This window comes from Nomia melanderi, chromosome 6, assembly GCF_051020985.1.
Source record: "Nomia melanderi isolate GNS246 chromosome 6, iyNomMela1, whole genome shotgun sequence".
NCBI lineage: Eukaryota > Metazoa > Arthropoda > Insecta > Hymenoptera > Halictidae > Nomia > Nomia melanderi.
In genome coordinates, this window is record NC_135004.1 from 5,799,474 (window position 1) to 5,826,726 (window position 27,253).

Here is a 27,253-nt window from a genome sequence, read left to right on the forward strand (position 1 = left end):
GTTTAAACGCTCTCCTATGGGCGTTTAACGTTTCTTCTAACTGCGAGCCGTCTTTACAGATATTAACTTTGGAAAAATTGCGTCCGGAAACCGTGCATCGTGTTTGAATACGTGATAATCTGTTTCTAGAGATTGTTTTAAGAAATGTCTTTAACGAAGGGGTTATTTTGCTTTTGCTATTAAACAGTTTGCGCGTTGTGTTTGTATGCGAAGAATATAGAAAAATATCAATGTGTCGAATAAAAGATACGAATGATAATATTTAGAACGTTCACTGTGGTAGAACACGTGAGAAAATCTATGAGAAACGTCGAGCGGCGAAGGAAAACACGAAGAGAAAGGGGGCTGCGATTGCACGAGATAATTGAAGATAATTTTCTTGGCCCGTGGCCACGGCTCGTGCTGCCATGCCCACTTAACTTTCACGTAAGGGGATGTGACCACTTAGCCGTTACATGCTCGCTTACTCTCCATGCATATGTAAAGCGGTGGTTTCCCATAACGAATGGGGAAAGACGAGGACCGCGCTCGTAACTTACGCATGACGACGCGTTCTCTGATCAACCCAGCTTCCGCTGTGATCCTAAAAGTTCACGACGGAGCCAACGGAGAACACCCGACTACCGTGACAACATCTGATAAAAGCTGGACCCGTCTATACGCCGCTCGATTGAAAGCGAAACCCGGCCGGAAACACCTGTTGTTGTCGGTGATGAGGACACGGACGCAGGGGGAGTGAAAGTTTTCCCTGTTGATTTCGGTAACCGTGAAATATTAACGATCCTCGCAGTTCGGGATTGTTTACGGGAAAGTTTCGCAGTCGAATAAATTGGAATTATCGTCGTCCGAACAACGGATAGCTCACGTCTCGACTCGAAAATTTCGAAACGCTTGTGATTCAGGGGTGGCAAAGTTAGCGTCGAGGTACGACAGGGACGACTGACATAAAACCGGCAGTAAAGGACTGTACGGTAATATCGTCTTCAGTTTCTATTTCGTATAAAGTGACTCTAAGACGAAGTTTCAGCTTTACGATCTCCCCATCTTACGATCGCCGCCTGTGCGAACGTTTCCAAAGACACGTATCAAGCTCCGCAAATATATAAAAGTGGATGAGAGGAGGAGCCAGAGATAAGAGACAAATCCACGTCTACATCCGGAACACGGGGCGAAACAGAAAGCTCCTCGCCTTCCTCCCTCGGCATCCGCTCGTGAGCGTCGTCGGATTAATCCGACACTTCGATTCCCCCGGGGGCGGCTGGAACGCAAACAGAGGAGAGGGCCGGGTAGACAATCACGCCGAGAATTCGCTACGATTCGTATTATCAACAAGCCGGTCCTCGAGGTACCGAATCGTAGGAGCGATCGGTATCCGATCTCCGAGGAACCCGCGGGCCAAGGAAGCGCGGGGATTTCTTCAATTTCACGGGTCCGTTCGCCCCCCTTCAATTACCACCACTTAACCAGCAATAATTAGATGTTCCGGGATTGGATATCACGCTGGCGAGGACCTTTAAGGCGAATAAAGTCGAGACGGGGATAAAAGAAAGGAACACCCTTCCAGCTCGTGCATCTCTTTTCCTCGTCCCTCACCGCCCGCCGTCTTTCTTGCCGCTCTTTCGGCTTCTTTCTTTCAATCGGCCGCGGCAAATCACGGGGAATCTCGTAAAACTGTGAAAGGACTTTCCGCTTTTGTCGTCGACGCACAGTGAAAAGAACGACCGACCGTAATAATCGTCCTGGGAGAAACTATCCTCCGACTCGCCTTTACCCGGCCGACGATACTATTGTGAGTGATTGCGACGGGGATTAGTTCTGTTTCTCTGCCGGTTAAGCGACTGTTACCTACGCATTAAATATCATAGCTTGATCGTTAACGAAAGACGTTACGTAGTGAGACGTAGAGTGACAGACAAGAAGTTTATCTTTGTTAAGTTCAGTGTAAATATAATTTAACTTTAGTTTAACTTGACTTTACTTCATATGTTTATAAAGCATCGATTATCGTTGAAAATTACAGTTCTACACTGTAAGATGATATTATACTCTTCCTTTGAACTGCCACTGTAATTACCTCTATATCATTATCTTGTTTCGAAAAAGAAGGAACAACTTGAAGATCATCTTGACTACAAGTCTGTCGATAGAACTCCACGGCTAAATCATCAACGATTTCGTAATCTATTTACGATGCACACTCGACGAATCGCTTCCAACGCTATGGAAATAGAATAAAACCCGCCTCAATAAAATCAAACAATCCCTTCCCTCCGGCATTCCTGTTTATTTCACTTTGGTCTCGCTGTCCGAACAACGGAAAAACGCGCCTCATAAAATCAGTTGTGCCACCGTTTTCTCTGGCCGATACATATTTGATCGAGCGCGGCAGTCGTGTTCGGAAGAGAGGTCGGCCGGTGATGAAGTGGCCGCGTCGCGGGGTCGTACACGGTGGGAGCGATACTAGACGTCTTAACGGTGGCGAGCAGATATTTATTACGCCCGTGGGACAACGACGCCGCCACCGATATAACTAAATTCGCGTTTATGGCCCCGGCTGACCCACTCCAGCCGCCAATTTCTCTCTTTCCGCGGCGAGGAAAACGTGGCTCTGGCACACCGCCGTGAAACGAGAGACACTGAATCATTCCTGGCACCATTAAATCGTCGGTATCGCGGACCAAGACATCTGAGGGTGAGAAAGCTCCTAGCGAAATCGATTTCATGGGATTGGCCGCGTGAGTCGCAACGGAATTTTTGTTTGCACACCGGGGAAACCTGCACCAGTCTGGAAGGGTGTCGGAATTTTCCCGGAAAATCCGATGCTCGAGGAACGAGAGAATTCCGAGTACGTCGGTTCGAAATTAATTTAGAAATTAAAGGCGTAAAACGCGTCGGAGGGTGCGTGCCGAACCCGTCACCAGCATCCGCGTATTTTCGGTGGGGTGTTTTATAACGGCCGCGATATAAGGGTGGCTTTACGACGAATAAAAGGCATCGCGCGGCGGGGGTGGCCGCGAATCGTGACAGGCGGCTCGAACCGCCCACGCTACACAATTATTTTTACACCGGCTACCTTACACCTGTACTCTTCTCGTCGTAAACACTTTGCGATATGCGCGCCGGGAACGCGTCTGAAAAATGTAATGGCGCGCGGGGCTATATCCGTTCTCGGCAAGTTTTACGGTGGAACTGCGGCGGGGAGGGAACGGTAACGGAATCATACTCTGCTTTTTAAATTAGGTAGCATGTGGTTTGGATATTCTGCGAACCCCAACGTTATTAATATTTAGGTTTCAGGATATTTGTGAAACAGTGTCGGATAAATAACGAGTTTCGAGGTTTTCCAGATGGAAGACGTTAAGAATTTCAGTTTCAATCGATCCTCAAAATTATCGGTGAGATTTTGACAATTTTTAAAATCCGAATTACAAAACTATTCTCCTCCACTAAAAACGGGTGACGATCAAATTCAATTTAAACTGTTACTAACGTATGTATAATGTTCTCTGTTGCAAAGTGATCGGAGTCCACCTTCGCGAATTCCAGATTCCTCTGGATCGTTAAATGTGCACTGACCTTGGTCTTGGACGCGTGGAAGTCGTCGGCGATGTTCCTGAGGTTGGCACCCACGCTCGCCCACTGGCTCTCGTTGAAGGCCTGGCCGAAGTGACCGCAGCAGTTGTTGCAGGCCGACTCGCCGACGGGCCCCTTCTTCACAGCGCCGCCCTCCGAGGCGAGCCTGCGTCTCCGTGGCCGCGGCCTCGGGCTTGGTACGGGTGCTTCATCGCTGCTGCACTCCGGAAACTGGAAAGCGGCGTCCCTCGTCGGGCTGCTCGGCGCGGACACGGTCACCTGGGGCGTCGCGGCCGGAAGCTGCTCGACCTGCTCCACCGCAGACAACACCAGGTCCGGCAGCGGGAGACGGGACAGGTCCGAGTCGACCAGGACCACCGGGTGTTCTCGGGATCCGAAACCGTCGCCTGCTCGTCGAGGCAATCGATCTGTGCAACAGAACAAAAAGTTCTTGAATTTTCGACCGGCACTGGACGTTATATTAAGGTAAACTAATAGTAAGGTTATATTACAGTAAACTGATAGCAAATTAACAAGTTGCTAGTAAAAGGTACTCAATGATAGAAGTACCGAGCAGTCGACTTTCCTAAATCTTTTCATAGGAACTTTAAGAGTACATTTATTAGGATTTCAATTCATATGTAATTCAGTTGGTCTATTACTAAATCAATCTGTTCAGTAATTTCTTGGATAATCATGTATTATATTTTCGATAATTGTAAAAAAAGAATTTAATAATAATGTGACTTATCCGGTTGTTCTAGCGTGAAACATAGATCAATCTACTGAGAATGGAACAATATCTAATATGAACTTCCATGATGTTTTGAAATTACTAAAACAATAGTAAATTAGTTAATCATTTTATAAGAAGCATGAAAGCGTTGGTTTTTGCGGGGACAGACAAGGTGTATCCCGTATGTGGGAAGTATAGGTATCAACATGCAATTACATAAGAAAACCGTTACGGATCGAATTTAATTGTTTTACAATTCCAAGAGCCGCTGACGAAACGTCTCGCGCACGTTCGAGCGCGACGGCTTTCTTCGATCATCTCTAAAGAGCAAGTCCGCCGCGATTCATCACCGCGCCGATCGCCGCGAGCAATCTCTCTGCGTCAGGGAATCGACGAACGAACGCGATACACCGTACGCAGGGGAACACGGATCAACGAATTACGTGTACGATTCGCATCGAGCGTATCTGGATTCGCGATCGATAATTAATCGCCGACGAGAGGCCGGCGCGTTGCGTCACACAATGGAAATGCTACGATCTACGCACGCGCCGGGACCGTACGCTTTGCTTATAAGGTTTAATGCCACTGGGTAGACAACGGCTGGGCGACCGGTTGCCCTCTAATGGCAACGAACGACATTGTTGGCTAATGATTGTCTGAAAATTTATAACGACTGATCCCGGACAGCCTTCATCTCGCGGTTTCAACACGCAAATAATCATACACGCACCAACGTCACGCGGTTCTTATTCTTCGATCCGATCGAGGAAAAGAGCCATATCGAACATAGATTTGATGCTTTTACAGCCTGGAAGGTTATTGTGAATTGAGGCTTCGAGTGTAAGCTGTGGGTTTAATACGAGAAACAATAGCACAAAACTTGATCTCATCGATTATTTAACATTACTATTTTCGGTTAGTTAAGTTTATAGAGAGGAACATAAGCTACGGAATTATGGTATGTGGAAGTTTGTTCCGGGGCGTTTCATCCGCTTTGAATTGCTTTTTCTTCCATACACTACATTTGAATTAAAATGCTAACTGAGACATATATTACAAATGCGAAAATATATTGAATATTTTATGTGAATAAACGTGAAAAGCTAATTTAATCCTTGTAATCAACAAACCGTGTCCAGTAGGAAAATTTTCCCAACGTCATCATTGCACTTGACTTCATCAGGAGTCCAAAACGCACTCATACTAATGTGCATCTAAGAAGACACTTTCGATGTAGTGCCTATAGTCAGCTCCCGCATCAGTGATTATATCAATAGTTTCTAACTGTCCTGAACATCAGCTGCAATGATGGTGAATCGTTGAAAAAACATTACTACTGGACACGGTTTACACCCGAAAACCTCAATACATCGTATAGAACGTACTTCCTAACGATGAAAACTACTTGTTACGCGGTGTTCGAACCTCGTCCAGAGATATCTCGAAGGGGAACGTTTCGTATCAACAAGTCGCGGCAGACTGCCTGTCTCGTCCAAGCACGACATACTTTTATCTTCAGGCAGTAAGCTCGAAGAAGCGCTTTTTCGTTCGATAATGTCCTAAGGCTGCCACTGTCTCGAGTTTTATGTCGAAGACACGAGATAACCGCTGCGCAATTTGCTCCGAAACTGGTAAACAGAAATGCATTTGAGGACCCGGGAACGCTTTTATGTCGCTTTCGGTAATTAAGAGCGCGACGAGAGGGGTCAGGGTCAGTCGGAGAAACTAGTTTTAAGGAAGCCTTGACGATTCGTGTACAGTACCGGTCAGAAGTATTTAATCGCTTGTCTGGCCGTCCACGACTAACGAATGGACTCTTTTGGCGAAACGAAACACGAATGGATGCTTGGGACATTTTTTTATAGGAGATGATTTTATTAGGTTCTCGATTATAGCATTGGTAGTTATAAATGTTATATAAGGAATTTCTTTAGTTTCAAAAGTCATGGGGAAATATGGTTTCTATGATTGTTAATATTTCGGTTTTCAGATACTAAACCCAACGCTTAACATGCTTTTCACGTGAAAACGGTTAGTACGTGTGTACATACGACTGAAGAAGAATATTAGAGACGCAATTATAACAAAATAGATTGCGGAGTGGACATTTCCTTCTCTCTTCTGAACCATGAAAATATTTTTGTACTATGCTGCATATTGAGTCTGATTGATGCTCCATTGTTTCGAAATACGATAATGAGAGCCGCGTGACGTATCGCGTACTGATTATCGATGCACTGAAACTGTTTGAGTTTGGTATCGGAGTAACGATAAACCGTCGTTGAAAAATTTTGAATACTTCGCAATAAATTCTACAGTATCACGCAGTAGCGTGAATAATAGCGGCTGTATCACTGACTCATCGTTCGACTTCATTATCCGTTCCTGTACCCCGGTCGACGCAGCGATTAAAAGAGAACCCGTTTAACACCTTCTCCTTCAACATAAACTTCTGCTTCAGATTTAATTAACTCAGCAGAATCGCCAGTCTTGAAGCGTTCTGTTTCAAATACATCGATTACATTTTTACCGGCTACGATTAGTCGTAAAAATACTCTATAATTATATAAATACACAAGACTACGCAAAATAAAGACTTTACAAGGCTCTTCCCTTTCAACGAAAATGGTACTCGATACTACTTTCCAACCAGGAATTAACAATTTAAGAAAAAAATAAAAGAAAAAGAAAACACCGCGGTGAAAGAGAATATCATCGGCAACCTGAACATTTACTCCCATGGATTTTTCGCGTCTCGCCGATCGAAAGTCGATGCGTGACAAAATAACAATTCCCGCGCCTGGGGCCGCCATTGTCTCCAGGTCCGCTCGGTGGCGCGAGCGAGCGCACGCGGTTGCATCCTTGACATTTCGAGTAAACACGTCCACGGAGGCACAGTACCCGACTCCGAGGCTCTTTCACTTGTGCAACTCGAGCGCGTGCGCATCGGGCCGCAGATCGTCGCCTACCCGGTTCGATTAGCCGTGCACCGGGGATCGCGAAATCTCGACGCGGCGTAAAAGCGAAGCCAGAGACGCGGTGGCCGTAACAGCCAGCCAGCTAGCCGTGCCGTGGTTGCCGCTTTTCACCGCGCTTGCAAAATAGCCTCCCAACTGCTTATCCGAAGATATCGGGACGCCTCCCCGTTCGTTCGCCATTCGCGCTTTCTACCTCCGCTTTTCCTCGCGAAATGTCACTACCCGCGGTGAGCCGCGTGAGAACAGACCTTCACCGAAAGAGGTTTATATAATAATCGGCCAGGCTAATTATTATCCCGGCAAGAAAATCTCGCGTGTACACGGCCCGCCGCGTGATTTACGGGCCCGTTAAGCGTGATAAACGACGAGCCTAATTCTGATTTATACCAGAATTCGGTTCGTTTCATTATCAACACAACTCTGCGCGACCGACCGGCCGCCCGTTTTTACGTTTTCTCCTGCAATTTTCTGTGTTCTTGCGAATTTCTCTTTCGATAGCCGCGAAATATTCTGCTCAATTATGTCTATCCGCACTATTACATAACATCTAGCGTTTGGAAGAGTGAAGCAAATAGAATAATCCTGCTTGTAATGGCTTCGAGTGTTACGTTTCAGCTACTGAGCTATTAAATTCGAGTATATGTACTTATATCGTTCACAGAATAAGGATAAAGTAACAGTTTAATTACCAGCACAAGGTTTAATTTCGAATTTTGAAAATCTTTAGACAGTTGCTTCTAGCTTTACGTCAAGGAGCTTCGACGAGTATCCAACTTGACGAGTTCAACGCTGGAACAAGGAAACCACGGAAAGCAGAATCCCAATCGTCCTTCTGAATAGGGAACGGAACAGCCTACTCCAGTCATTCGACCCGAAAAAGGGAGTAAAGTCCGAGAGCGGCTCGCGCTCGAGGGCCGGTCCTATAAAAGCCACGGTTCCCGAGCAAAAAGTGCGCCGCGCACGTGGCCGACACCCGCATGCACTCTTGGCAGTGCTGATGTGTGTGTGCACTTCGACCGCGTGCATTCGAGCGGAGTTATGTTCGGCTCCGTCGAAAGACGAGGCCGAGAACCAGGAACGGAAGAGGGAACGAGTTTAGAAACGGGAAGAGTGCGAGCGAGACTGGCGAGAACAAGTGTACAGGGGGAGAGTGAATATACAAAGGACGAGGAGCTTGAAGGAATTAGACGGAGAACGAACGAGAGATAAAAAGAGAGGAACACAGCGCGCGCGCGCATGTCTGTGTGTGTGAAGAGTGCAGAGACAAAAGGAGGAGAAAAAGTATTTAAGCGACAAAAAACGCGGGTACACGACGAAGAAAGGAATACGCGGCGACAGAAAAGCTTTGCAGGGCTCCGCGAAGATAGAGCACGGAACATGTACGAGGGCGAGGAGAAAAAAACGAGGAACCGCTGGAAGCAAAAAACGGGAACGGGTAAGCTTACGGAAGAGCGGGGAAAGCGTGGACGATAGCGAGCTAGATGGAAGACAGAAAAAAAACACGGCCGTGACGAGAACGGCAGGCAAATTTTGAATGTTAGGACGACATGGGAAGACAATGTATATTATGTACTTACACACGCATTATGTCAAATAAACGGATAGACGGAAAAGCCTGGAGTGGGAGGCAGATCGCGGCGAGCACGTGAGTCACATGGACCGCTCTTTGTACGTAAGTGCAACGCAACTTGTTACAGTATATGTAACGCGTCAACCCTGGTCCCGCGGATGCAGGCTCGCGATGTGTGCGAATGCGTAGGTGCGATCGTGCGTGTACACCACGCGTGACACCACATACTACGTGAGCCGCGGTGAACGCTGAACTGCACAAAGAACCCCTCTCAAGGCCGCCGAAGCTGCAACACTCGCACATACACACATACACGCGAGCTGTTTGCTGGCTGTACTCGAGTGCGGCGGTTTTTATCGCGCCTCGCTTTTGCTGCTTTTGCCGCTTTTCCGGGACAATGGCAACATATTTGTTGGACCGACCGCTACGACGGACGGTTGTCCACTTCGAGCTTGTCTCGAACGAATCGAGATTGTGAATTAAGCTTCCTGCGATTAGTGAGACACGGGACACGGTTTTCGGATTTGAGCTTTTGAACGGCACGTAGATTTCGGTGTATTATTGAAGAACGTTAGATTAAATTGTAATTAATGAAATTGGTTGACTTGTCGAGTTCTGTGCCGGTTGAATTTAGGAGCTTACGTGGAGAATATGCAACAGGTAAATTCATGGTTCCATGAAAATTGGAATATTGAAGGAAATGCAGTTTGCGAAATGGAAGAAAGGTGAAAGCCTTTAATAACGCATGAACACAATTAAGCTTGATGAAAATCTCTTACCCCGGCGTGTTTCTCAAGTTACGAGAAGCTATAAATGCATAAATATCCGCGGTCCGGTAATCAGATTACATTTCTCCCCGACTCTGGTTTATTCCGTCATACCGATAACAACCGGTTAAACGTAGCTTCGCCTGTCCGCCGTTCAGGATTGAAATATATAGACAATAAACAAGTCTCTGAAAATGAGGAGGAAAAAAATATAACCTTTCCAAGTTACGCGTATAAAAGTCCGTCGGGCACTATACTTATAGGAAATATCGTCGGTTTGTTCGTGCCTATTCGATGAAACCGTGGTCGTAAATACACGTTGTGCTTTCACGGGAGTGTGGAGAATCGTTCAGGTCTGAGTTGGTCAAGCCGTGCCCGTAGGTAAACTGCCACGGACAAGAGCCGTGGATTTTGCGTCTTACTTTGTACACCGGTCTGCTCGAAGTCGGCCACTTTCGTGCGCTTCGCGGAAATCTCGTAAAATCGCGGGCCAGCAATGCGGACCGACACGAATTTCCGTCCACGCGGCGCAGCAACGCATCGAGGGACACACGGTCGACGGATTTCGAGCCGGGGCACCGTTTTCGTTTCTCTCCCTTTCCCGGCGCGCCCGAGAGACCGGTGCAATTCGAGCTCGCGCAGAAATCTCGCAGCGATTGTTTCGCGGGGTAATTGGCCCGCGTGGAAAAGGCTCCGAGGCAGATACGTTATCGCGATACAGGTACAACAGGGAAATGGTAAAAATGAGGGAGGGTAGAGGGGGAACAAGGTTGCGCCACGGTTGCACAGCCAGCCATCGATTTCCTACGACTATCTGATTACCCAATAAATTCTGTCCACCGGGTTTCTAGCCGGCGTGCGGCGTTAAATCGGATTCTGCGGTGTGGAAGCTTGTCTCGGGGAAAACGTTGCGAGGCATGCTCGACCGATTGATTACGCCTCTACCCGGAGATATGTACGTGATCCGCGATTCCGTTCCCGGTAGATTCGATCGCGGCACCGAAACCGATCGACCGTACTGCCGATCGTGATCCGAAAGTTCCCTTCCAGTACTCCGTGATAAAACTCCTAGATTTCCGAGTCGCACTCCAGTTGTAGAAGAAACGGATGTCTGACTCGATGGATCGAAATTCTAGGAACGGTCTTCCAAGTTGATTTCAATATCGACAGATGGATTAATTTCTAACGATAACTTAATCCGAAACAAGAATAATACAGAGATGTCTAGACAAACTTGTCATCTAACCATTTAACATCTAATTCACAGATTAATTGATTGTAATATAGGCTTCCTACGATCTTATTCTGTTACTCAACCTCGTATACCATATCGCAAAAACACCATCAACGATAAAAAAACCGTGAATACTTGCATGGAAACTAGTTTCAATCTACCATTAATTACAGTCCCACATATGAGCGCGTTATCGCGTCGAGAGACTGTACCAAAGATCAATTAAATTGAATCTTTATTGAAACCGCTAAACCGATCATGGAATATGGGGTACTGTCGATACGAATAAGCTGTTGTTGGGTCGTTATTCGCGAAAAAGTTAAGACGATTCTTTAATAAACAGGATTACCAGCGAGAAACTGTAAGACACAGGCGAATCCTGCCAGCGGCGCGGCGTTGTGCGATGGCCGATATCGAAACGAGCCAGCCTATCGACGGTCGATCCGCGGCGTTGAAATCTTGTTCGGGGCAACTCATCCGACGGCTCTATTTACATCGAACGACAGGCCGATGCACAGCTTCCGTTAGCAGCGTAATCGCATAGAAACTACACGTCGCTGATTACATCGTTAGCCGGCGGGCCTCGCTCGTTACGCGTTTTACAAGGCACAGCGCGCGAGCAAGCGGCGCAAGTCGGTCACGTCCCGCCACCGTTATTCGACGATTATAATTACGAGCACGTTGCGCGCGCGGCGCTCTCGCACTCCTTCTTCTCTCTTTCCGTTGCCGCGGGATCGCGGCTAATAATCGCGGAGGATGCCGAACGGAAATCGATTCCCCGAACGATCCCACTCCGCGTTGAGCCTCTTCGAATCGAATTGAACGACGCGCGGCGCCGCAGGAAAACGCGCTTTGCGTCCGACACAATAAAACCAGCGCACGAAAAACCGCCCATACAACGCGCGTCGCCGTTTTTACAACGCTCCCCCGTAGAACCGGCCGGCAGATTTACAGTGCCCGCTATCTCGTATTCTTCTCCCCAGTTTCGCGAGAGTTATCGATACATTTCGCGGAGCCGAAGATCCGCAACCCGAGAGAAACAAAGAACTGGTTTTACGGGGTTTCGATGTTTGCGTGAAACACGAACGAGCGGTTCGATCTGTTTCTCTCTTGGTGCACTTTCGATGGGAATCGGAAGTGTGTTCGCGCGTTCGGGTGTGTGCGTGACTGGGACGTGGATGAAACAGCGACGTAAACAGTGCCGTCGTTATCATTTTAACGTTTTGGAACGGATTGCGTGAACAGTGACCAAATCGTAGGAAATCAAACTGTTTAATTATAGAAGCAGATTATTAAGTAAATATTCTAGGGTCTAGGAAGGAACCAAGTATTTTCGATAGTTTTTATCTGATTGTAGCAACCTCACTCTTGGAGGTTTTAGGGTCGAAGGAACTGCGAAACGTTTCGAGATATTCACGCGAACTCGAGAGATGAAGCGAAGACGAGGATCTCGGTCCGAGCTTCATTCACGATAAAATCTCGATGACGAGCCGCGATAAGCGGGCGGCTATGGGGCCGCGGCAACCGAAGGAAATGGTGGCTCGGATAAAATCTGCCGAATTTCATGTGCGGTCGGAGACGCGTGTCCGAGCGGGCCTAGCCACGAAGAACGCGCTCACGGGAGCGTGAAATGCATGGAATGCTGTGAGCGTTATCGTTTTAATGAATATTAATGATTCGGGACCAAGCTAACTCCGAAAAGCAGAAGGTTTGGATTTTAATTGAAAAGTTCGTGATTTCGTAGATAAGAATCGACCGTCGAGGAAATGCTAATTAGCCGGAACAGTCGAAAACAATGATCAACATAAGAAGCATCCACTTTTCAACGTGTCGCACGAAAACAAAAAAATCAATTTGTCAATTGATACTAATTGACCTCGAGGTGTCTCGAGACGGTTGTTAGAATTGAAGGAAAGATTTACTAATGAAGAGGAAATCGTGTTAAAATGAATTTTGCTTATAGTAAAACTAGTCGATGTTCATGCGAGTCCACAATGTTTCACGGTAATTTATGGAAAAAAATTCATCTGATAATCATCGATGAAAAATGATAGTGGGAAAACAAAGGAACTAATAATATTCTGCATCCTGTCAATAACTGTTTACAGAAAAGAGCATTTAAATTCCTTTAATTTTTCTAAAAGTTAATCACTCTCGAAGTTCCTTTGCTGAACGGTGCATTTCTGGTAAATGCAAGAAATCGCGTCCCCCCGCACCGCGTCGTCTTTGATTCCTTTATACATATTATCTTTATCCCGTCAACGCGTTTCGTGGGACACGCCCATGAACGACGAGAAAAGGGTCGGAGGTGAACGGGGAAAATTCGATAAGCTCTGTCTCGACGGGAAGATAAGCGAGACACGACATTGTTCTCGATATTCTGCCGCCGTCTTCTGGCGCGGAGATAAAGCGCGGCTCTCGCTGGTGACGATAACGGCGCGCCCGTCAATGAGAGACGCGGTAACGCGACGGGGACGAGAGTATAGGTTTCGGTGAATATTTTAAGAACTCCTCCAAGAACGTTCGCCTATGTACGAAAGGATGGATAGTATCGGCTATCGAGGACCGGACAATCGGCAAAGACGAATTGCTTTCAATATTTCATCAGCTCTATAGATGTCGGCCGTAGGCTGTTGTCCCCGGCTTCCCGGATCGACCATCTTTTTATCTTCCGGTGGGAGGACAATATCGAATACAAAGTTGAACGATCCCGTTGAACATTAAAAAGCTATCATGCATCACAAAATTTCAAACGGTTCCTATAATTTCGACATATTTTCTTAGAACTCATGAAACGTAAGAAGGAATAACCAACCACGGACAGGAGGAATCGATTTTCGGAATCGAACAACGAAACAAACGTGAAATTGCTCCGGGATACGCATTTCTACCCCGAAATTCCAAGAAATTAAACGCCTCTGATTAGAGCGCGATCGCGGACACCGTTCGATTCGCTTATCGACGCGATGTGAGAAAACGGAGAGGGACAGCGGGTGCGAAATAAAAACATCGATGTTATTTATCCTGCGGTTGAATAGGGAGACATACCGTGGCGAGTAGCACAAAGAGACAGATAGAGAAGAACGAAGACGTGTTATCGGATAGCGTAATCGTTATTACCGTGGTCGGGTTTACGCGAGCGCGATGACGAGGGGGAAGTTTTCTGCAAATGTCACGGGAGAAGTCTCGAAACGGGGCTGGCCACAGCTGTTTCTATAAATAACCACCCCCGATTCGATGCAACGACGCCCGCCGGATTCTGCATCTTCTCTCGAAACCGCTGCTCGCTCTTGGCCCGTTCGCGCGCGCCGCCGGCAACTATGGTTATTGACCCTCAGACGCGCGAGCCAACTATTTCCGTTCGGGAAATAATGAACCGCGGATCCCGGCGCATAATTTAACTTCATAATGAGGATACTCCCGCGGATCTCTGACTGTTCAGTTGATTTACGACGTGACCGCCGGAACTTGGAACCGGAACGTTTTACTGCGATACGCCAGCGATCGATGCAATGTCGGAGTTTAGCGTCTCTTGAATATCGGATCGTAATCAAACTTTAGACGTTATCATCGACAGAAGTATCTTCATCCGTCAGGCACTTTGAACGAAGTGTCTAAGATCGATCAGATCTTCCGAACTTAATGTTTAGACTATTGCAAAAGTGTCCAAAGCTTACGGGAACCGTAACACTGTTCTAATCATCGCAAAGCTTTGCTCCGATCGTTCGACGAGACGGAACGACTCGTAAACCGCCGAGCGCGCGACACGACACGACGGTGTTGCGTCACTGCGAAAGACAACGGTATCACGGTGAACAACGACGACCGGATGCAATTTGCGGTTTCGTTCGGGACACTTCCACGCGCCGCGGCGAGATCAAAGGATAGTTAGCTAGTCTCTCCGCCGTAAAACTACGATGAAATGGATTTAGAACGATACCCAGAGCCAGCGTACGCTTCGGGATTAATCGAGCGACTCGAGCGCGCTGACCTTCGGCTCGGAACGTTTTCAGCGACGGTGGATATGAATTCATCGGCGATCGAGCCTCGCAACCCGGCGACGTTTTATAAATTATCAAGAAACTCGATGTGCTCGACCGACGGCCTGCTATTATGAAAATTATTATAGAAAGCAGGGCTCCTATTCGTTGGCAAACGGTCCCGCGATCGGATTTCCCTTTTCAAGATCGACCGGTTAGCAGCGTTTAAGTATCGCGGTCCCGGACAACGTATTTCAACGCGTCGTCTTTACGCATTTCGCGGTTGATACCGGCAATCTCCGGCGAACGCGAAGCAGACAGGATCGACATCCGAGATTCGGGGAACGAGCCGTTGCATCGCGTTTTACGACGCGTTTTACTCCGGTGTGCCTGACCATCGGTCTTCTCTCTTTTTCTCTCCCGGCTCTCTCCCGTCCCACCGCTGCTCCACCACTCCTACTCTTCTCCTGTCGATCCGGCCGACCGCGCCGTCTCTTTCGCCGTAAAGGAGGCTCGGAACAGCGGTGCAGGGTCATGGCCGGACATCGTCTGCCATACTCTCGACTCTACACCCACGCTACATCTGTTATACTCGCCCCCTTTCGCTTGCTGCACCCTCGTAAAGCCGCATTTCATTATGCGCCGAATATAAGTTACCGCAATTTATGCCTCTCGCACGACTTTCCGCCCTTTCCCCGGCTGTCCCCTCGCGCGCCAGGATTTTCTATTATACACGTCCAAGCGTTACTTTATTCGATAGACGGGATATCTACCGGTGGTTCGGCATCGCGCGGCAGGTGGCGAGCAAACAATTATCGAATCCCGACTCGTAATTCTGCGTGCTAATGAATTCGTCAGTGCACGAAAATAAGCCCCATCGGCTCTGTTCGATGATGTCCAAGTTAGGTGAATTATAACTGGCGTGTTATTATTTCAGTTTTTTAGTACACTTCTCTTTTAAATATGTCTATCGTTTTATTTGGAAATTCGTTGATCTTTGGGTAGATGAATGGTTAACTTCGATTTTAGTAATCGAGTAAGGATAGTGTATGCTTCAAGTAGAGACACTGAAAAAATTAATAAACTGCGCATTTTTGTAAAGACCTACGAAAGTAGAGCAAGACAGAATTTGATTAGTTGTGTTAACAGTGTCAGCAGGTTGAAGATAGTGCAGGAAAAAAAGAAATTGCGGATTGCTATGAAATACATAGCAAGTCAGCTACTCTACCAAAGCGATCTCAAGTGTCGAAAGTCTGACGTGTTAGTAAGACAGGATAGTTAAGCGTAAAATTCCCCAATACTGCTTGTAAGTTATAGTCGGAGAAAGATCGTGATTAATTCATCGTTTGGAAATATTACGAGTGGGAAGCATGATTTGGCAGGTTTTGGCGACTCGCGCTCGTCCTTCCGCTGCTACGTGTCCAAGATGACGCGAATCGCGAAAGGTGTCGGGAATACGCCGCGGTAGATCGGCTGGACCGAAATTTTTCGACGATGACTCATAGGACAACGACCGCCATCAAGTGTATCGAAATTTTCGACAAAATCGTGCAACCGACCGGCTGGAGGTCGACAACCTCGCGGACCGATTCGCGGCCTGCTGCACGCGCGCTCACGCGTCCGAACGACCTGAATTAATGCAAAGCAAACTTTCCAGGATTCTGTGGCTTAGCTTTGCACGTTACTTTGTAACGTATTTTGAACATTTTTTCCCGTGTTTCTCTTATATTCTACGACACGAAGTTGGAGTTACGGTGGAATTCCAAAAATCTGAAGTTTAGGAAGACAGGAAAACAGCTGGGACAGTCGAAACATGAAGTATAATACTGGTAACTCTGATCATGGCTGGAAAGTCCATAGCCTGAATAATGTGAATCACTGTGTTTGAGCAACGAAACTGACTTTGAAGTAATTTTGTCACAGAAATCTGGTTATAAGTCTAATTGTATATCTGAACGAATTTACTATCTGGGTAAGACTTCAGATAAATGGAGTTCTACTGAACTACTCCTGGCGAAAGTTATTCGATCAAAGACATTATTGATTGTAAGAATGATTTTAATAATAATGTCTATGAATATTGGTGTCGTTCTAAAGTACAAAATACGAAGATCGAACAGCGAATAATGGAAAACTTTAATCACCTTTAGATATAGAAGAAATTTTTCAGTCGACTTTACCGTTAAACTTTTTTTTCTGCTTCTTCGTTGCACATGCAATATTGTGAACTGTTTTCTATATATGTATAAAGAATTACATTTAGCAATCTACGTACACCATTTTGATCGAACACTTTTGGCCAGGAGAAGGGTTAAAGAATCGGAGGACTTACTATTTTTCGAAGTGTACCCCCGAGATCCTCCATGAACAGACATTCCAAAGAGTGTCCCATCGGAACTGTATCAAGAATTTGCGGAGCGCGCTAAAAGCGGGCCGCGTTGTTGCGCGCGACAACCACGTGTTGCACTCCTAGTCGATACAGCACGTTGTTGCGCGTGCAACCGGAGCACGCGTTTCCCGAGCGGGAAAAGTGGAAATCAATGTGATGACGAGAGAGAATTTTTAACGTATTCACAGTTTATTCAGTCAATTTACGTATCGTGTTACAAAGTACAGGTAAAAAAATAGAAATAGAAAAAGAGACAGAAAGTAAGAGATATAGTAAGAGCGTGCAACGGAACAATAAATTATATGAATAAATAAGTGTATAAATTACAAAAGAATAAAAAGACAACAGTAGGCGTTCGACATTTCCCCAATGTATAACATTGACGAAATTTACAATCTTCCCGGGATCTATCTATCAAAGAAACAGGACTAGTACCAATAGATGAGAAAAGTGGAAGATCTTTCAAGAGCAGTCGCATGTAGGACCCAGTCATTATCGCGCGTGTACGTTTCATATATTTACAGAGTAATTAAATTATGAGTAAAAAAAACGTGACTTCAATTTACGCAAGTTATAATCAACGCTAAAAAGATTGATTATTCCAGTACGGTTGAGATATCAAAGGTTTCGATGCACGATTCTGCCCGAGTCATTATCGAACTAAAATACGCGACTCTTAGACGCGATGTCATGTCACGAGAAAACGCAATTCCGTATTCGATGACTCGGCCGAGCCTCGCGTAGGGCTGCATAGCACGAGATAGGGTTAGTGTGACTACGATTCCGTGACTACGTATCACCAGAGTCGGTGCCCGCTACCAGTCCTCACGGAGGATAAGCAAGAGGGTGTCTGTAGGTGTCATCGTGCTCTCATGCAATCGTACAGCTAACTCCCATGTCGTCTCTTTTTGGTGTATTTTTCTGGAAATTCGTCGAGACCAAGGGTCATGGTAAGATCGTCTCAAGTCGCGGCAGTGAGAACGATTAGCACAAAAATGGAGAAAGATCAGCGTGAAAAATTGGACGGTACACAGGACGTTTTCTACTACTTGACTTGACTAGCCCGGCTCGTTTTCCCGAGGAGCCCTGGTCTGACGAAACGGGCAAGTCATTCGCCGCGTCGGGTAGTTCAACAGCCGTGCAAGGACATGTAGGATAGCGCCGAGGCAGGTGTGTACGAATCTTAAAAAATCGTAGAACTCACGATTTCGCGACGGATGCTGGGCGGTCCTGCTCCGGAGGACCTGTTGCAGGGCGGCGTACAGATCGAGCATCAATTGCTCCAGCTGCTGTCCCTGGGCCTCCGCGTCGTCGTCGGACGGCAAAGAGAACGGGATCGCCATTTCTCGGTGACGGCAGGTGCGCTGCTCTGGTCCTTCACTCTGAACGTGCGCTTGTCCTCCTCCTTGCTTCTCGTGCTCTTTTCGTTGTTCTCTCGTTTGTTTTCTTATTTCAAGCGGAAGGCCACTGCAATCGAACCAATATATGTCCGTGGATCAACGCACTAACCACTTTACTTGTTATATTTCTTTTCTCCGACCGACCCCTCGCTCGGCGAACACGCACAAAACGGAAACAACGACCTTTCGGGGTATCACCTTCTTTCTCGGCGACTCTCTCCTCCCTTCGGAGAAGGGGCGAATGGATCGTGCAACGGAAGAAGGAAAACAAAGAGTCAAGGATCTCTCGCGCGCGCGCTGCCGCACGGGTATCTGGTCCGGGGGACCGCGTGACGTATTTTCGTATTTCGGCGGCACACACGTGACTTTCGCACAGCGCACGCTCCAATGTTCCGTCGCCGAGACTACCCGACTAGCTCTATCGGCCGCCACGGATTGTCCGTATAAAACGCACGTGGCCCGCGATACACCGCGGTAATTTCAACCGGGAGGAAAACTGGGACGCGGATGATCCCGTCACGACAACCGCCTCTCAAACTCCGTCTGTCTCAGCTCTCTCTGTCCGCGTCTCTCTCAATCGCGTCGTCTGCAGCGCCTGTAAGGTGGATCCTCGTATGGATCACTTTCCATAGGTGCTGTATGCAGGCTGAATTTGTCGAGCTCGATCAACGATTCTATGGTAAAGTCACGGAGATCGAGTAACAGACGAAGTATCGTTGTTTTTTCCGTTCCGTTTGTCTTTTTTTTTTCAAACTCTACTCACGTGTCAGTCTTACTGACGCAGACTGTTCCCGTAATTTGTATACAATTTTTTACGATTGAGATTGCGTATCGTCGGATTGTCTCGACAGTCCTTCGAACGGGAGCACCGGGGGATGACAGTTCGAGTACGTCCCGCAGGATACGACACAGAGAGTTCAATGTCCTCGCGGTACGCAGCAGCACGACACACTGATGCACTCGGGAAGAGTCCGACTCCGATTGCCACTCGCGCGGAGCCGCACAAAACGTAACTTGAACCGCGATCGGATGAAAAACCAGCGGGATGGATCTCGTTTGCCGCGTTTCCTCCCGTTTCGGTCGTATAAACGTGCGTATGTATGTATTGCTATTGTTGTCGTTGTTGGTTGTCACGCAGACGGTCGACAAAGCCGTAGAAACAAATCACGTTGCGTCGTCTCTCGACTGTCCGCTCTCTCTTTCTCTTTGGCACGACTATCACACGCGTGCTGGGCGCAAGGTAAGAAAGTAAAAAAAAGCAACACGAGAACTCTCGACTGAGCTGAGGTATAACGAGAAACACGTCTACACTCCTCGAGGTCTGGCGTGGTAATGATTCTGTGCTTTCGGTTCCGAGCACACGGCGCGCACGTTCGTAGCGGCAACAGACTCTACCCCCACCAACTCACGGCATCGCGCGGCCGGTTCGCCGGGCGCAGTGGGGGAACGATGCGCGCGCACACGGGACTCGTACGATGCGAAGAAAGGGAGGAAAGAAAGAGTCCGGTCGGGTGGGGGGACGGGTGAACGTGCGTGAGCGCCGCGCGAGCGTGTGTTTTCCCTGTGCTTGCGCGTGGTCGCAGCGTTGTAAATTTACCGGTTTGGGGTCAAGTGGGGTAAAAAGATGTAATGGAAATCAAAACTTTTGTAAACGGGCGACGGGTGGCTTCGATTACGTGTCGATGGAACAATTGAATTTTTTCTTCTATATTTACGCATATATGTTACGGGTGATTTTGTTGCAAATTGCAAAAGAATATCGTACTGTGCATCGCGATGATTGAACTGACTGTTTAAAAGGTGTATTTGAAAAAATTAAGATAACGAACATTAGAGAAGTTTATTTGAAAAAGAGAATAGAGTGTTCTTGTGAAGGAAAGAATTTCTTGAAAGTTCATTCTTTTTCAAACATTTCTTGTTTTAATAGAAGTTCTTGTTAAATATATTTTTCGTCATTGATGGGGGAAAAAAGATTTACAAGAAAAGGTTCTTTCTAAGTGGCTAATGTAAACCGCTTACGGAGGAATAGAGCGAATCGTGTAGCATGTAGCAATGAGATCTCGACAGAAGAGAGAGAGTGAGAGGGAACCCACACAAATGCACGCCACGCTTGCATGCACTCCGAGGCGGTTTGTAGAGGCGCGTACGACACGACGGAACGACACCCGAGCGTAACTGCGTAGTTTCTGCGAGCAACTCCACGGGGGTAGGTAGTTGAAGTTGCGCGGATACGCGATTTTTAAGAACCGGAATTATTATCAACTCCAAAACGTCCTCGCCAGTCTCCACACTTTTATGTCGACAAGTAAAATTTTTAAAAATTTTTATATTCGATAACCGGGCTATTAATCCAAGCTTTCCAGCTCGGATTAATCAAGTGTATGAAAATATCATTAGAATCATAAAAAAGGGGTACATTAATTTCAATTAGTAAATAATTAAGGCGTAATCAAATAATCCTCTTTAATGGTCATATAAATTCTTTTCGAAGAAGTATATAAATATAATTAAAAACTTGATATTCGAAACTTTTATAAAACTTTTTCATACTAATGTTAGTCAGTATAATATGATCCAAACAATGATGATCCAAAACAGTTTTACGATTTTCCAACTGGAACATAGAAAATTTTTAATTAGATATTGCAAGCTTGTACCTACCCGGTTACCTGATTACCTTACATAGTTAGTAATGTGAGAGTGTCGTGTACATTTCCGTGATCGGGACAACGGACAAGAGGCGATTCGCGATTTTTATCATTGTTTTGAGAAACGCTTATAAACCTCACGGCTACTAAAAACGGTGCTAAGGATTCGCATTAATTTACTCGGCGCAAACGGGTACGAAAATATTCGCGCGCGCCCGACCCGTTTGAATAAAGCGGGACACGTGACGACGTTTAATTTCGCAGTAATTCCCGGGGATGCAAACGATGTTCATGGGATCGCAATACTTGGCTAAGTGACAATTTTTTATGCGACCAATGAATGGGTAAACAGGCAGAGAAACAAGAACACAATGTGCGCCTACTGCGAGCGCTGATTCACAATGCATACGATGCATCGATGCGCTTGCTACTGGCCGTACAATGCAATCACATAAATAAATATTGGTGTTATTACCCTGTAGGGGCACAATGGGATTTCGAAAAAATTGGAGAAGAAAGATCGAAAACCCATATGATGGAATATTTTACACCGACGGCCGTAAACTTTCATTTGGATCTTATCGTTTTCCTTGGCATCTCGTCGCATGCGAAACTATAAAAGAAGGTTAAACAAAACGAATCTATTCAATCAACTTGGAATTATTCGCATTGTGTTGAAGAACTTCTATTCTCTTATACAAATTGTCAGAACAACCACATTCAAGATTCCATTGTCCATTGTCGAGTGTTTCGGAAAAAAGTCGCTTATAACAATATTTCCCGGCTAGCTATCAATCTTTAAATTATTTATTGTATACTATACATTATAAACATAGCGAATAGGTTACACGATTTCTTCATCCGCTTATCATCTGACAAAGCACAGCTTGCTAAGGTTTCAATTTGCATAAACGACCACTGACCAACTGTTAAGAACTTCTCAGAAACAACAGTACTCCGATCGTCCAGCACAAAACTATGATCTGGTGAAATTGAACAACGTCCCCCCGATCAGTCCACCCTTAGCGTTTATACTTGCAAATGGCCGGCGAATGAATCCGAGGAACGCGTGAAACACATAAACACGGTATCGGAGTTGCTCGGCGTTGATTCAGCGATGCTGAGCGAGTCACTCGAACGATCGAGGGACTATCTGCATTCACTGGGGGCAGGTTGACGACAAAGCGAGAGGAGAATAGATTAATGGCGAGAACGGCGCGGCGAGACATTGTCATCGGATATCTGATGAGAGAGTTAAAGGCCAGGTGAATCCGCGGCGGTCGTGTCGGGGATGACGTTACAGGGAGATGACATTACCGACGATAGAAACTGGAGTCGATCGGATCCGTCCCGGCGGAGAACGGCACATCGATATGAACAGATCGATGCTTAATGCGAGTTAGAGCAGCAGGTAGACAGCGACCGGCAATTTCGCGCGCGTGCAACAGCCTAGTCGAACGCACTTGATGCCGTTAATCAAATTCACCCGCGAGGACGCGAAAGATATTAATCGATCGAACTCGAAATGTCGATACGCAGCGCTCGCCAAACTACTTTTCCGCATCACAAGCCATCCGACTGCGGTGATTTATAGCTGCCGCGCCGATTAGATTTTATTGGGATCTTAATTAGTTGGTAATGCCCGGCTACCGAGCTTTACCTCCGCGTCGCGCTTCTTCTGCGTTCTTTTCTACGGCGATCCTCCTCGGACTCCTTTTCTCTTTGCAATCTTGCATCCGAACGGTGATCGATGGACGGGAAACGGCAACGGTTATTAATATAAAAAAAAAGAAAATTAAAATGGAAGTCACGTTCTCTGAATATTTTTTTTTAATGGAAGAGTTTTGCTCAACTACGGTGTTACAGACACGTGATACGTAACGGCGATCACTGTATTCTGACGGGTGATGAAATACTACCGACTTCCAATTATCGCTCGGACGTAATTAACAATTCGAATTCCTCGGTTCGGCTTAAAGTAGTTATATTACACAATACACATGACTTACACAGCTGTATGTAGCTGTAACTTACGTGTAACGATTGTGTCAGTTGCTGTCTTTTTATCCAAACAAGTTCTACCGTCGTATCTGCTTGTTCTTCGACGGATTGAAAGTCAACTAAATATTTCGGTTATCTTCTTTCGTTTTATAAGGAAACTTGCACGCTTATCTTATCTCTTAGAAAGAGTAACCGTACAGTTTATCGAACGTCCACTATAGATGATTATTTTAGAAGAACCGCTTTATGGGTGTGATCTACTCATCGTGGGCTAAACGAAAATTAGCGATAAACACTGCCGAACAGTTGTAACTCTATTTAAAATCTATTCCCTGCTCTCGACGTTATCTCCGCAAACCCAGTACTCGCTCGCGACTCCCTTCGACATATCTCGTTTCGTCCGATTGAACAGAAAAATCATAATCGTTCCGTGAATCGCGCGGCATCTGCAACCGTCGTTTTAACGATCGTCTTCCCGTTGAGTCCCGTCGATAGCAATTCGCGCCGACGTTCCTGAACGCAACTGGCTGTTCGAGTTCAGAGGGACTGAGCGAGAGCGTCCCGGTCGAGCACCCCTATCGTTCTTCTTCCCTTGTCCTCGCGGCAGTCTGACTCCGCTCCTTTTATTTCGGCGGAAAGTATTGAATCGGTTCCTGGACGGTAGCTGCGAGATTTAAAACCGGTAGCACCGTATGCGCGGACCGGATTGTATATTTTTAGAACGACCAGCGTCCTCGCGTAGGCGGACACGCTGGTCACCGGTCCAGGAACCTGCGCCACTTTTGTTTCCAGCTCGTATGACCGTCGCGACGATCCCGCTCCATCAACGGATAACACGTGGCAACGTTTTATGACTCGAACTTTAAGGCGTTTCGAACGAGAAAACGGTCCCCGCGGACGGTCGAAAATTGAAGACGAAATTTCACTTCGGAGCCCCGTCGTTCTTGTTCCGTGCGTCGCTACCGAGCACTAGGAACCTGTCAAGGAGGATGTTCTACAGGCAGGACACATCGCTTTCGTGGAAGGTTCACGGGACGAGTCCCTTTTGTCGATGTGAAATCGAGGGAAAAATTTCGTTCCGAGGCGAACCTGCTCGTGATTCTCGCACCGTTTCGCTCACGGCATTCAGAAATGTGTTAGGAAAGGAACTCTTGTATACGATATTATTCTCGAGTGTATTTTAAAGGCTTGGCCGATCCGAAATTATGAATCTCTTTTGTCGTACCTCTGTGAAAGAAAAACTGTCTTTTTTCTTTCTTTCTATTAAAGATCCCTTCGGTTTGGAGTACCGGAGTTTAGTATGTAAGACCGACGCATCGACTAGCGATATTATCTAGGCCAGCGTGTTGAAGGTCGGAATAACGCTCGATAATTTCAAAACGCACAATGATTCGAATATTTTACTCACCGATTACCGAATATAAAATTCCCGTATCACGTCATCACTTTTTCTGAATATTACCGATCTCTCAGATAAACGAATTAAAACGGACAAAACATATGAATGCGTGTATTGCGAAACAGATACGATATGTATCAATAAGATGTTGATAAGAAGTTGACACCGAGACGATGCTAATAACGCAATTTGAGATGAAATTAATTCAGATTGGCAGGTTTCATAGAACATCTTTGGATGACTTCGAGAATCAAGTTTATCGATATTTACTTTTTAACAAGCATAATACAAACAGCTGAATAAGTGTGCAGATGCATATGTTCGCACACGTGTGCTCTATCATATTATTATAGAAGCTTGCGTAAACACCTTATATTTCGCCTTCATTAACCTATACGTACCCTTCGTCGAAAAATATTTATTATTATACACGTAGATATGCTGTAATATAACTGCCAACAAATTGCGACGACAGGATTTTAATTCGCGACCGTTTAACCCTGACAATACGCCAGAGACGTAGGAAGACCGTAAATTTAAGGTCTTCCTCGATTGACGAAGCGCCTTAATTATCTGGGCAATTATCGCGGCGGGAAAGAGCGTTATCGCTCGTGTTAGTCGCGCGACACGCGTCCACCGTGAACAAGTGCGAACGCGTTTCGTCGTCCCTTGCTGCATTCACGGATGCACTGTTGCCGTTGTTCATGAACAATTGACCGTCCGCCGTGCAAGGTTGCGAATAAAAGCTGCGGGCGGAATCGTGACGAGGAACGCAGCCGTGGAAAGTCAAGGATGATCTGGGCAAACTTCGTACCGAGTTTTCTCTTGGATTTACGCGTGGAAATCGATCATTGAATTGTTTTACGAATTATGCAAATTTTATTCATTGTAAGTTAAATCAGTTTAACCGATTAACTGCCACTTCGTTGAAAGTTTGTTTCTTTTCATTTATTCCTGTAAGCTACATCACGTCATGTTTTTTTCAATGTAATTTTTACAGAATATAGGCTTTTCTTTTTAGTTGAAAGCCAAAGAAAAGTGAAAAGTGTTCAAACAGGTTTACCGTAGAGGAAAGTCAACTTTGTATGTCAATGTGGTGTGTGTGTGCTTGTATGTGTGTGTATGTTTATATTTTTTGTGTATTAAGGAGTGATTAAGAAAATGATTAGTATACGCGATAAACCCTTATTTTCCCAGTTATTAATTCTTTCTGCCATTACACTTGATACGTAGAACTCCGCAACATCATGCAAGAAACAGCTCCCAGTTCATTTACCTTCCGAGCCTTTTTGCGTTTACTTTAAATTCTCGTGCTAGTCAGCAAACGCTTTCTTCTCTTCAACATGGCGGAGACAAATGGACAATTAAACATTGTTGCAGTTTATTACCTTGCAGGAATAATACTTCATACAAACGACGTACTCTGTGCAGAAATGTAGTAAAACATAATTGTACAATATGAAATTAATCTAGACCCCGTCAAAAGTAAATAACAATTTCAAACGAATAATATTATAATAAACATACATGCAATACAGTGCAAGTAACTCCACTAACTATTTGATAAATAAAAAAATAAGAAAGTAAGTATTCCAATGAACACATAATACGAGTTATTCCGTCGGCCCCTGTTGACGGTTCAATTTTCAATCAACCTGTGTCACTCACGACGCAAGGTGAACGAAGGAAAAAAACTGTGAGGTTGAGAATCACAGTCGACAGATGACTCACTTATCGCGTTAATGTTACAAATTGCATTTCTTATCATTTTCATCGGCAGCAGCAGTGTATTCGCTCGTTCCGCCAGTTCATCGAACTAAATTTATTGGCCATGCCGCGCGATCTAATAATAACCGGAAAACTGTGTGCATGTATTTTTTGCACTTGGTTGATTTTCACTCGAGCTTCTCTGATTGTGCATCTCTCCTTTCCCTTCGATACTGTCGCAGTTTATCGGCGATATTGTCGCGAGCGTGTTATAACGGTGTCCGACGCGATGCTGCTGCTAGTTCGTCCGAGAATTCGCAAGCCGGCCGGACGAAACATCTCGTGTAAACGTAACCGGAAACGATCGATCTCTGCCCGTATCTTGTGCAAACGGCAATAAACCCGTCGCTTTTTCCCGTTGTCGAATCAGCCCTCTATCGTCGAACAGGAACAAATCGACCGAGTGTAATTATCATTATCGAACCCAGCACAGCTTATCGAAGATCCAGATCGAAGAAAGCAAAGTCAGAGGTTTGCGAAGACGTAATCACTATGTGTGTCGAACTCTAATTACATATTCCTTTCCTCGCCTCCTCCCCCCGCCACCCTTTTTTTACGAGCAAGTGCACTTAGATTGCACGACTGTCTGCAAACAAATACGTTTCCCCTTATCGCTGATAACCGCAATACGAGGGAGAAGAGGGACGGACAGAGAAATGGAAAGGGAGGAAGCGAGGCAGAAAGAGGAGAAAGCGATAACGATACGAGCGAACGTCTCGGAACGCGTCGGACCCACTCCGGCGCGCAACGATTTATAGGTAGGTCGCGCGAGTCCCGAGGAATACAACTAATACGCGGCCATTTTGTA

General features: G+C 46.1%; 1 protein-coding gene across 2 annotated transcripts in view; it reads right to left on the reverse strand.

Moving 5' to 3' along the window:
- The window catches only part of LOC116427751 (uncharacterized), a 46,484-nt gene that overhangs the window by 15,777 nt on the left and 3,454 nt on the right, over positions 1–27,253 (reverse strand). The window contains exons 2-3 of one of the 2 annotated variants that reach the window (XM_031978487.2): positions 18,435–18,697; positions 3,577–4,001 (exon numbers count right to left, since the gene is read on the reverse strand). In XM_031978487.2, the coding sequence (XP_031834347.1) occupies positions 3,577–4,001; positions 18,435–18,573 (564 nt within the window). In that variant the 5' untranslated portion in view covers positions 18,574–18,697. Of the gene's footprint in view, positions 1–3,576; positions 4,002–18,434; positions 19,949–27,253 lie in introns of those variants that run through there. The other variant, XM_031978477.2, reaches the window with a different exon arrangement.